This window comes from Pelodiscus sinensis, chromosome 10, assembly GCF_052426305.1.
Source record: "Pelodiscus sinensis isolate ZL-2025 chromosome 10, ASM5242630v1, whole genome shotgun sequence".
In the NCBI taxonomy this organism is placed as follows: Eukaryota; Metazoa; Chordata; order Testudines; family Trionychidae; genus Pelodiscus; species Pelodiscus sinensis.
Genome location: NC_143061.1, coordinates 45,552,348 through 45,564,741, shown reverse-complemented (window position 1 = coordinate 45,564,741; position 12,394 = coordinate 45,552,348). Strand labels below are relative to the sequence as shown.

At 40.5% G+C, this 12,394-nt stretch overlaps 1 protein-coding gene across 6 annotated transcripts in view; it reads right to left on the bottom strand.

Annotated features, from left to right (window-relative positions):
* PIK3CB (phosphatidylinositol-4,5-bisphosphate 3-kinase catalytic subunit beta) overlaps positions 1–12,394 on the bottom strand; it is a 225,115-nt gene that overhangs the window by 146,476 nt on the left and 66,245 nt on the right. For all 6 annotated transcript variants that reach the window (XM_075937519.2, XM_075937524.2, XM_089780866.1 and 3 more), the window contains 3 exons: positions 10,324–10,503; positions 8,787–8,957; positions 2,452–2,541 (listed from right to left, as the gene is read on the bottom strand). In XM_075937519.2, coding sequence (XP_075793634.2) covers positions 2,452–2,541; positions 8,787–8,957; positions 10,324–10,503 — 441 coding nt within the window. The remainder of the gene's footprint in view (positions 1–2,451; positions 2,542–8,786; positions 8,958–10,323; positions 10,504–12,394) is intronic.

The following is a 12,394-nucleotide window of genomic DNA, read 5'->3' as shown; positions in this document are numbered from 1 at the left end:
GAAGGAGTTGGCATGTGGTTTGGGGAAAGAGATAGGAAGGTGTATTGTCTGATTGAGGTGGAAGGATGAGTGCAGCTCAGGGAGGAATTTGGGATGGGTACATAGTAGAGAGACCTTGTCTTTAAAAAGTCGTATGGGGGGGGGAGGGAATGTGTGTTTAAAAAAAAAAAAAAAAAAAAAACGAAGTCCATTCCTTTTGGTGTAATGAAGTATTTGCAATCGGCTATTTTGTTGGTTGTAATGATGGAAGCCAGAGTCTGCCAAATGTCTGCTGGATCCATAGCTTCATCCATAGGGAGTGCTATTCTGGAAGAGGTAGGAGACAGTAGCATTCACAGAACTCTTTCGTCTGTATTTCTTATAGGTCATGATCCTGTGTCAGGGCTACCCTTTTAAAAAGATCTTGAAACTTCTTTGAATTGTCTCCTGGTGGTGGGATGTTGACAATAACTGCCTCGTCTGGTGAAGAGGACGAGTTGTGCGCAGGGGACCTGTTCTCACCCTCTGACAGTTTTCTATGTCTGTATGGGCTGGGGAATTAGGCTCTGTAGCTGGGGCTGTAAGTTGAGGAAAACCAGGTGGTGGCTTAGAAACTGTGCAAGGAGTGGTGTGGTGGCTCCTCCTAGGAGGAACTTTTTTTGGGGGGCATTGGGGTAGGGTAGGGGCCTAAACTTGGAAAAATGAGGTAACTATAGGTAATAGGTTGTTTTGTTGTTTTTTTGATAGAAACGGTGGAGAGAGAAGCTGCTGAGCATGGTAGAGAAGGAAATGAGGGGCTGCACTGCGCCTAACAGACACCAACGATGCAAGGGGGTGCCATGGCATGTGTGTGGCCTGGTGGAAACTGTTAGAAAAAATCTCTGGTCACTGGTGCGAGGATGCACCAACACCCAGAGTGGAGCACCCATGGGGATACCACTCGAAGAACAGAACACTTTAGTCATTCATTAAAAGCACAGAACCAAGAACATGGATCTATTTTCAAGGCAAGCTGTTGTCTTAGCATTTGTGTTCATGCCAAAATGAAGAAATACCATCAATTTCAAGAGATTCCTACCTCTGTAGATTCAGTCCAACCCCCAAAGAATCAGATAAGCATAGAAGCTTGAGGATTTTATTAGCAACATTTCATCAAATCTTTTGAGATTTACTAGTGACTCATTTTAATGAAGAAATGAAGTTGATTTTGTTTAAAGGTCCACAATCAAAATGTAGAAAGACGTTTTCTGAAGTTTTCAGGCAATATTGGGGACTAAGTTGTGCAGTGAGTAGTCATGAATTAATTAACAAACTATCCTGCTTTGGATAGAAAATGTCCATCTTATATTTGGCTCAAAATGCATATTTAAACAAAATGGAAGAAGAACCATAGTGACAAGGGAATTTGCTATCAACATTTATTGCATGCACCAGGTACTCAAGGCAGCTTACATCAGCCTAACCACACTAAGGTGGTAATGTAGGCAACCGGAGTTGCAAATGAAGCCTGGGATTTGAATTTCCCGGGCTTCATTTGCCTATTGCTGGGCGCCGCCATTTTTAAATGTCCGCAAGTTCGGATTCCGAACTACCGTTACTCCTCGTGGAAGCCTAATCCGAACTACTTAGTTTGTGCCGCGTGTAGCCGCGGGTCACGGAGTCCGAAATAGCAGACATTTAAAAATGACAGGCCCCGGTAATATGCATATGAAGCCCGGGAAATTCAAATCCCAGGCTTCATTTGCAACTCCAATTGCCTAAATTACCACCCTAGTTTGAACTAGGGTGGTAGTGTAGACATACCCTAATATAGGCCAGCCCCTCAATCTGACTATTCTTTATTTAATTGTCAAACAAGTTAGAACAGTATGAATTTTTCCTATTTCAGATGCAAACACCTTTGTAAGGTCTTAATGTAGTTGTGTGGGATTGTTCAATAAATTCCCATGTGTTAATGACTTGTAGTGTGTGATGTAGCCATCTATATTTTACCAGAAGTGCTGTTGCATTTATTCTATGTTTTGTAAGTTTAAAACATTATGAACAGGATAGATTTCATAACAGTATGTGATCTAGACCCTGGATTTATACAAGATACAGTTTAATCAGAAATACATAAAACAGTATATCTAGTGTTGAATCAAAAGTACATTCATATTTAATCTGTTTAATTACGTGGCTATATAGATCACAATAGATCAATCTGAATGCATATCTTTAGTGTCAAGTTGACTCTAAACATTGGAAAAGCATTTGTCTAATTTGTCCCTGATTTTCAGCAAGGCACTAAAGCACATGTCTTTAAGTGGGTGAATAGCGCAACTGGGACTATTTGTGTGCTTAACATTAGGCATATTGCTTAAGGCCCTTACTGAACTGGAACCTTTATGAGCAGACATTCAGTAAACACTTTGCAAATTAAAATGATTAGTCAAAAGAACATCTCCCAATGTTAGGTTCTACATTACTTACTTTGGCAGTTTCTTCTGTGTTCAATTTATTACCCTTAAATAATATAATCTTGAAAGGATAGCTAATATCCCAGACACTCTGAGTCAGCAGCTGCAAGGAAAACAGGAAGGTAGAAGTGTAGTTTAGTGATCTAGTATTTTATCTATTAAATATCCTTTACTATAGGAGCATCTGATCTTTACTGGGAAGATCATGGAATCATAGGCTGGTGTGACGGCATGTTGGGGTTTTCCCATCTCCTGCACCCCCACAGTGGCATGAACAGACTCTGCCAGCCAGTAGGATTGAGGGAGTTTATTGCTTCTCCAAGATACAGAACAGCATAGATGTAATCTGGTTACAGGAACTGGGGCCAGGAGGGGAGATGGGGGGTGGCTGGGGCCCTACAATCCCAGCCCCCTCCCTAGCCCCTTCTCCCGTGCTTCCCAGACAGTAACTGCCTCCCTTCCAGCCCTGCCCCCCAGCCAGGAGTTGGACCCTGCCTTCTTCTCTTTGTCTCTCTCCCTGGGAGACAATTGGTCGGACAGGTTGGGAGACCCTTGCCTACGTGACTCATCCGCTGTCCTGCTGGGCTGTGCTACAAATAGCCGCCAGTGGAGATCGCCCACTGACCAAGCCTAGCAACCAGCAAGATGCCACCACCACACCACACTGGGTTACAGAGCAGACAGCCCCCCCCCCCACAATGCCACAGCTGGAAGAGACCTCAAGAGGTCATTAAGTCCAGCCCCCTGCCCAAAGCAGTACCAATCCCAACTAAGTTTGTATTTGGTTTTGTATGTGTATTGTTTGTATGTGTAGGGGCAGTGTGCTGGGAGAGAAACTAAGCCCTGATTAGGGGGCGGGGCTTCACTGATTAGGGGTCCTATAAAGGTAGCCTTCTAATCAGGCAGTGGCATAGATAGCTGCAGTGGCACAGGAGCCAGCAAACAGAGCTGTAAACATGGGAGTTTGAGTGGGAGTTTATAAAGGGAATTTGGATATTGGGACTTCTTTGGGGTTTGTTTTTGCTGTGGAGGGGGAAGAGACCTCAGCAAAAATGAAGATGTTTGTAAACCAATGCGAGGAGCCTAGGTAACAAAATGGAAGAACTAGAGCTATTGATCCAGGAAGTGAAAGCAGATATAGAAATAACAGAAAAATAGTGGAATACTAGGCATGACTGGAGTACAGGTATTGAAGGGTATGTGCTGTTTAGGAAAGACAGAAATAAGGGTAAAGGTGGTGGAGTCACATTGTATATCAAAGATGAGGTAGATTGTAAAGAAATAAAAAGTGATGGAATGGAGAAGACAGTCTGTTTGGGCAAAAGTCACATTGGGAAAGAAAACTATCAGATCCTCCCCTGGGATAGCGCTTGGGGTGTGTTACAGACCACCAGGATCCAATTTGGATATGGATAGAGACCTTTTTAATGAAGTAAATACTCATGGAAACTGTGCAATCATGGGAGATTTCAACTTTCCAGATATAGACTGGAGAACAAGTGCTAGTAATAATAGCAGGGCTCAGATTTTCCTAGTTGTGATAGCTGATGAATTCCTTCATCAAGTAGTTGCTGAACCAACAAGGGGGGGATACTATTTTAGATTTGGTTTTGGTGAGTAGCGAGGACCTCATAGATGAACTAGTTGTAGGGGACAACCTTGGCTCGAGTGATCATGAGCTAATTCAGTTCAAATTAAATGGAAGGATAAACAAAAATAAATCTGAGACTAGGGTTTTTGATTTCAAAAGGGCTAACTTTAATAAATTAAGGAAATTAGTTAGGGAAGTTGATTGGACTAAAGAAATTATGGATCTTGAGGTGGAGGAGGCCTGGGATTATTTTAAGTTAAAGTTGTAGAAGCTGTCAGAAGCCTGTATCCCAAGAAAAGGGAAAAAATTTATAGCCAGGTGTGTTAGACCAAGCTGGATGAGCAAGCATCTCAGAAAGGTGATTAAGAAAAAGCAGAAAGCATATAAGGAGTGGAAGATGGGAGGGATCAGTAAAGAAAGCTACCTTATTGAGGTTAGAGCATGTAGGGACAAAGTGAGAGAGAGGCTAAAAGTCAGGTAGAGTTGGACCTTGCAAAGGGAATTAAAACCAATAGTAAAAGGTGTTTTAGCCATATAAATAGGAAAAAAAACAAAAAGAAGTAGGACCGCTAATTACTAAGGATGGAGTGGAGGTTAAGGATAATCTAGGAATGGCCCAATATCTAAACAAATACTTTGCTTCAGTCTTTAATGAGGCTAATGAAGAGCTTAGGGATAATGGTAACATAACAAATGGTACTAAGGATATGGAGGTAGATATTACCATATCCGAGGTAAAAGCCAAACTTGAACAGCTTAATGGGAGTAAATCGGGGGGCCCAGATAATCTTCATCCAAGAATATTAAAGGAACTGGCACATGAAATTGCAAGTCCATTAGCAAAATTTTTTAATAAATCTCTGAACTCAGGGGTAGTACCTTTTGACTGGAGAATTGCTAATATAGTTCCTATTAAGAAAGGGGAAAAAAGCTACCCGGGTAACTATAGGCCTGTTAGTTTGACATCTGTAGTATGCAAGATCCTGGAAAAAATTTTGAAGGAGAAAGTAGTTAGAGACATTGAGGCTAATGGCATTGGGAGAAATTACAACATGGTTTTACAAAAGGTAGATCGTGCCAAACCAACCTGATCTCCTTTTTTGAGAAAGTAACAGATTTTTTTAGATAAAGGAAATGCAGTGGATCTAATCTACCTTGACTTTAGTAAGGCATTTGATACAGTACCACATGGGGAATTATTGGTTAAACTGGAAAAGATAGGGATTAATATGAAAGTTGAGAGGTGGATAAGCAACTGGTTAAAGGGGAGACTACAGTGGGTCATATTGAAAGGTCAACTGTCAGGTTGAAGGAAGGTTACTAGCGGAGTTCCTCAGGGATCAGTTTTGGGGCCAATTTTATTTCATCTTTTTATCGCTGACCTTGGCACCAAAAGTAGAGGTGTCCTGATAAAATTTGTGGATGACACAAAGTTGGGAGGTATTGCCAATTCAGAAAAAGATCAGGATATCATACAGGAAGATCTGGATGACCTTGTAAACTGGAGTGATAGCAATAGGATGAAATGTAATAGTGAGAAGTGTAAAGTTATGCATTTAGGGATTAATAACAAGAATTTTAGTTATAAGCTGGGGACATATCAGTTGGAAGTAACGGAGGAGAAGGACCTTGGAGTCCTGGTTGATTATAGGATGACTATGAGCCGCCATCGTGACATGGCCATGAAAAAGGCTAATACGGTCTTGAGATGTATTAGGCGAGGTACTTCCAGTAGGGATAAGGAGGTGTTAGTGCCATTATACAAGGCATTGGTGAGACCCCAGTTGGAATACTGTGTGCAGTTCTGGTCTCCCATGTTTAAGAAGGATGAATTCAAACTGGAACAGGTACAAAGAAGGGCCACTAGGATGATCTGAGGAATGGAAAACCTGTCTTATGAAAGGAGACTCAAGGAGTCTTGGCTTGTTTACCTTAACCAAAAGAAGGCCGAGGGGGGACATGATTGCTCTATTTAAATATATTAGAGGTATAAATACCAGGGAGGGAGAGGAATTATTTAAGCTTAATACCAATGTGGACACAGGAACAAATGGATATAAGCTCTCTAGTAGGTAGGAAGTTTAGACTTGAGATTAGATGAAGGTTTCTAACCATTAGAGGAGTGAGGTTCTGGAACGGCCTTCCAAGAGAAGTAGTGGGGGCAAAAGATCTAGCTGGCTTCAAGATTAAACTAGATGGGTTTATGAAGGGGATGGTTTGATGAGATAACATGATCTTGGTAACTAATTGACCATTAACAGTGGTAAATAGGTCAATGGAGGGATGATAGGAGTTACTATAGAGAACTTTCTGGGTGTCTGGCTGGTGAGTCTTGCCTACATGCTCAGGGTTTAGCTGATCGCCATATTTGGGGTCGGGAAGGAATTTTCCTCCAGAGTAGATTGGCAGAGGCCCTGGAGGTTTTTTCGCCTTCCTCTGTAGCATGGGGTACAGATCACAGCTGGAGGATTCTCTGCATCTTGGGGTCTTCAAAGTATTTGAAGGCTTCAATATCGGAGATATAGGTGAGAGCATTATTCTAGGAGGGGGTGGGTGAGATTCTGTGGCCTGCACTGTGCAGGGGGTCAGACTGGATGATCATAGTGGTCCCTTCTGACCTTGAAGTCTGAGTAAATCAACCCAGCCTGGGCTGTGTCAAGCTGAGACTTAAACTTCTAGGGATGGAGATTCCACCAGCTCTCTAGGTAACCCATTCCAGTACTTCACCACCCTCCTAGTAAAATAGTTTTTCCTAATAATTAGGATATAGCCTTAGAGATTTAGAGACTAAAAATCACATGATGCCTTGGGAAAAAATGGGGGAACTGCTTTCTTCCAGGCAGTGCAGGGGGAAGTGGTGGGCTCCATTGTGGAGAGGAGAACCAGCTTGCTGGTGTGGAGCTCTTTCAAGATCAGGAGCTGCTGCTGGAAGCTAGAGCCTGCCTCTGATAGATAGTCAGGGCTTTCATCAGGAAAGGAGCTTCAGAGGCTTTTGGGGGCTGTCCCTAAAGGGGAGAGACTCTTGTTATGCCTGGGGCACCTGCAGTGAAGGAACTGAGAGTAACTGGGACTGCTTGGGAAAGAAGTGCTTGCACACGAAGGAGCACAGCAGAGAGACTGAGTCTGAGAAGAGAGAGTGGTCTGCTCCATGAACCAAGACTCTGAGCTGCAGGCATTAGCTTCAGTCTTCAGATGGGTTGTGTAGCTTGCTGCCTTGGCTAGACTGACACCTAGGACTTGCAAAGTGCCGTCGCCACTCCAGCTGCAGATCTTCAAGCGTGCCCATGCAAGCATCAGGGACTCAGAAATCCAGAGCAGTGTATACTCTGGGTAGGATGAATGGGGGTAGTGAAAATCCATGTTAAATTTCAGTTATTATTGTATACTTTAATTGATTTCACTCAACTGTACGCTGAATTTAAATTACGAGTGATGTTTAATCTTAGTCTGTCCAACCTTGTTTCTTTAAATTAGTATTAATGAACCTTTACTTAAGTACATTAGATTCATATTATTTATAACTGACATTTCTGAGTTAGATCCATGCCACAGATTCGAATTATAATGGGTTTACTCCTGGATGTTCAAGGCATGCCACTGTGTGTGCACAGGGACCAGCCAGGTGAAGGCACCCCTGATTTTGAATTGCTTTAGAGGTAAGGAACTACAGCAGAAGGATGGATAGATGATTCCCATCTATCCAACACCACCGGGATACTCAGGAGCTCCTTTAATATCAAGAACACTAAGCACCCAGACACACTTAGTGTTGCCTGCTCCAGAGAAACCCAGAGAGGAAAGGGGAGGAGGATTACACAATATTTATGGATAAAGCTAAAAATACATGATTATATATTTTAAATTAATGAATAAGAATTTTTTAAAAATGAGCAAAGAAGAATCCAGTTATTGTAGCCACAAGACCATTTAAGATACCCTGAAGGAGAAAGAGAAAATAATGCATATGAACCACCTCTTGGGACTAAACTATTCCTGGAGGCAACATACACTCAGTATTAGCCACTGACAATTCAGAATAATAAATTTTATCTCCTGTAGGTTTCAAGTTTATTCATCTTGCATCCTGTTGTGTCCCTCCCTCTAGGGCATCTGGTATTGGCCACTGTTGGCAGACAGGATACTGGGCTGGATGGACCATTGGTCTGACCCAGTATGGCCATTCTTATGTTCAAACATACAAGTTGTTTAAAAACAAGCTTCACAGTAACTACTGTATTACTGAACAGGGGTCTGGTTTTAGCTTGTTTCCAGGAATCATACTTAATATAAATTACCATCACATTCTCAGGATAGACGGATAGTTGCATTTTAAAATGCAACTATCAGGCATGTTAAGAATTGGTAAAAATCTTTCAGAGTTTACTAAAGTAGCAGCACAATACAGCAAATTTGCATTAAGAAGTAGACAAGCTGATGAAGACAAGACTGCAGCTGATGTAGAGTACAGTATGCATTTGAAGTTGGGAATCAACTGTTCCCTCATTTAATTTCTCCACTTACTCTTCTAGCTTGAAGTAAAAAGCAGGGTCAGTAATAGGGGTGGAAAACAGACATTGATTTAGGAGAGATTCAAAGAATTAAAATGGAAGGACAAGGTAAAGACTAGAAGGCCTCTTACCCTTCATGTAACATCTTGAACAACAACAGACTAAGTATGAGGGGAAAAACATACAGAGAGTCAACAGTGGTGTGTCTTATTTTCTTTTTGGTGGTAAATGTTCTCCATATCAACTTACAGTAACTGTTCGTGTTTTTTTTGGTGGCAGAGGAAGAGGAAAGTTGGATGATTTTCGGTTTATGGCAGCTTCTATGGCAATCATTTCCTGGTCACACATTTTCTTTATGCTGCAACACTCAACCAGTGTCAGGTGAGGGAGAGTCCTGTTCATCACACAATTACGGATATACTGAAGCCAGACAGAAAATAGTTGTTACAAGCAGATAATCCTAATTCTCCTCTTGTTTAAAACCATTTCAACTCATGCTAAATTTCATTCACAAACTTCATATTAATTTTATTAAATTATGAGATTAATTAAAAGCTTTTGACATAGCCCTACAAGCCATTCTCAAACAAACTAGGGAAATGTGGTGTAAATGAAAATACTATAAGTTAGGTGCACAACTGGCTGGAAAAAAAAATTCTCAAAAAGTAATGGCTTGAGAGAATGGCTTGTGGCCAAAGAGAGAACATATCTAGGAGTCCTACAGAGGTTTGTCCTGAAACTGTTCAATATTTTAATTAGTAACTTAGATAATGGCACAGCGTATACTCATACAATTTGTAGATGACACCAAGAAGGGAGTATCTGAGAGCACTTTAGAGGTCTAGAATTCAAAAGGCCCCTAATAAACTGGAGAGTTGGTCTGAAATAAACTAATGACATTCAATACATACAACTCCAAAATACTTCATGGCCACTCTCAAGATGTCCCCTGCCACCGGCCTCATGCCCAAGATGCTGGCTGTCCCACACTGTGGGCTCTGCAAGCCCCATTCCTGGGTGCTGGCTCTGCTCACAAGTGACCAGCTGCCCCATGCTGTGGGCTCTGCAATTCCTACTCCCTCGGTACCAGATACCTCCCAAGCAGTGGGACCAACGCCTCAAGAGCACGGCTTGCAAAGTAGTCTGCCTCATTAGAGTGTAGCCAGTGCCCTGGGAGGGGGCAGAGTTTAACTGGTAACCGATACGGATAAGTATTATCATATAGGTTAACCTCTTATATCCCTACAAGCCAGCAACAGTGCAGATATACTATTATTTTACAGGAAGAAAAGCAGCCTGCAGCATACTGACAAACAAAAATTCTAAGCTTATGACCACATTTCACATCAGAAATAGCAGGATTATGGAAGGAAAAAAAGAGTCAGGCTTATTTTTAATATTCTCACATTGCTCTTATTTTCTGAATAATACTAATTAATACTAAATTGGTTCTAATAAACAACATAAAATAGCTTTGTGTAGAAAATACATTCTACTTCTCCATATGATAATCCTTGTGAAATTTATTTTAAAACAATGTATTTTTGGGGTCAATAATGCTTCCAAAATAAATAACCCAGTTCTAAAAAAATGTAGAAATTACTCCAGGGTAACCATATTAATCTGTAACTTTAAAAACGAGTAGCCCTGTAGCACTTTAGAGACTAACAAAATTATATAGAATCATGAGCTTTCATAGGTAATTTTTTCCAGGGCAATAGTGAATTAATTTTGCTTCTTCCCAGGAAAAGCTCACCTTTAGCTTAAATTCAAAAAATTTCAATACCTGGAACTGAATTAATGGGTGGTCACCAAAAATATATTCCAATCTTCCGCTAATTTGCAACACGTAGTCATAAGGATCAACTTCATCTTCCTTTCCATGGATAGTCAAACGTTTTCGGATTGCCAATTCATTCAGTTTGACAGGATTTATGTTAGGAGACACTTGAAAACTAAATACATCCTAATAAAATAAGAGACATTTTAACACTCAACTTATATAAAATGCATTAAAAGTAAGGAAAAAATATCAAGTTTCATGCCATGCTGTACATACAAGAGAGTTTTCAGAAGCACCTAGGTGAATTTTGAGCCTAAATCACTTAGGTGCTTTTGAGAATTTTGCTCAATATATTTCAAACGGCCTATAGATTTTTGTAATTTTTTTTCATTTATGTTGAAAGTGCAAATATGAAATCTAAATATGTGCCAGAATGAGGTGGTCTCCTATTTCTGATAGTCATCAAGAGAACTTTTAAGAGGGCAAAAGTTTAAGTAGAAATAATATTTAGTCTACCAAAACTGACTGCCCAGTTTAGTGTTTCCTATTTATGACTTATTTTAAAATTTTATCATAAAGGGGTCAATAATATGAGAACACAGTGTTTGAGAGCCCTTGACTTGCAGCAAAGCTTAAATAAGGAAAACGAAGTCTATATTAAGTCTGTTTTAAGCTTGTGAGTTTGTATGCTGTAAATCAAACATATTTGTCTGAATACAACTTTCAATTTTTATTTGTCTTGCAGCAGTGCCTAGTGGATTCAACCAGTTCAGGACAAATAGCAAGTGACATACCCTGCCCAAAAAGGTGATCATCTAACGTTTGTCTATACACTTGAAAGTTTAGAAAGCACAGGCATGGCAACATTTCAGTGCGGCAGTGTGATCACAGCAAGAGTAGTAGGAGAGACCTCTCCCAGTGCTGTAGGTAAACCACTACCACAAGGGGAGTAGGTAACTATGCTGGGAGAAAGATTGTGAAACATTTTAGATTGATTTCGAAGCTTATCTGCATATTGACCACGATCCTCTATTTTTGCTCCTCTATGTAGTTACTGTACCTAAAAAGTTTCTTTGGGAGAACCACAGATACAGTGAAATTAAAGGAGAAATACATTTCCTCAATAGAAACTTTTCCCCTCTCCCTTCTCAGCATGTTATACACAAATTAATTTGTAATAACTCACATAGTTTTCAAATGAAAAGTACTCTAGAAAGATGTAATCATTCTAAAAGTAATTTAGAAAATATAAAGTGTGGTCTAGCTTGCATACTTTTGTTTTGTGTCTTATTTTATATAGACTTCTTGATAGAAAGCCAAGCTCCTCAAATGGAAAAATGAACCATAATAAACTAAGTCAAAATCAATTCAATGTTTTCTCAATCTCAAAATAGTATGATCCACATCAGCCTTCCATCCTGCAGCTGTTGCCAGACCACCTGTGCCTCTTTTGTCCCCTGACCATAGCTAACTCAAGGGAGTCAGGAAGTGAAGCAGTCTCTCCTCACAATTGCTGGTGCTACTCTACAGATTCTTATTTGGGGAGTATCTTCACGTGTATTTAAATGTGCGAAAGAGGTGGTTTCTCTCTAGGTCAAGGATGATTCATGTTGGTTCATGTATCAAGGCAGCTAATTGTGGGGATAACTAGATAATTATTTTGGGGATAACCTTTGTTGTAACTCTTCAGTTTGTTCTCTCTGGTTGAAAGGACGTGTCATGCTCTATTCTATATAATTTTAAAATTGTTTTCTGATTAATGCTTTTATAAATTAATGCACAAACAGAAACATCCAGACAGACTAGTTCCTGCTTTGGTGCATTAGCACTATTAATAGCTGAGAACCAACTAACATCAGATACCGTACGGATTGGGCAACGAAGGGATCATAAGATGTGTTTGATGTAAAGGAAACCCGTGAGTTACGACCCCCTGCACTTACAAAAATGGTTGTAAGTGCGGAAGGGGCCGAAAACCCCTGACTTACGTTCTTGGTCCTATATTTACAATGGCGCGCGGCGCCTATCGTAAATGAGGGTTCAAGTTAATGCCCCCGACTTGCAATGTTTCCCC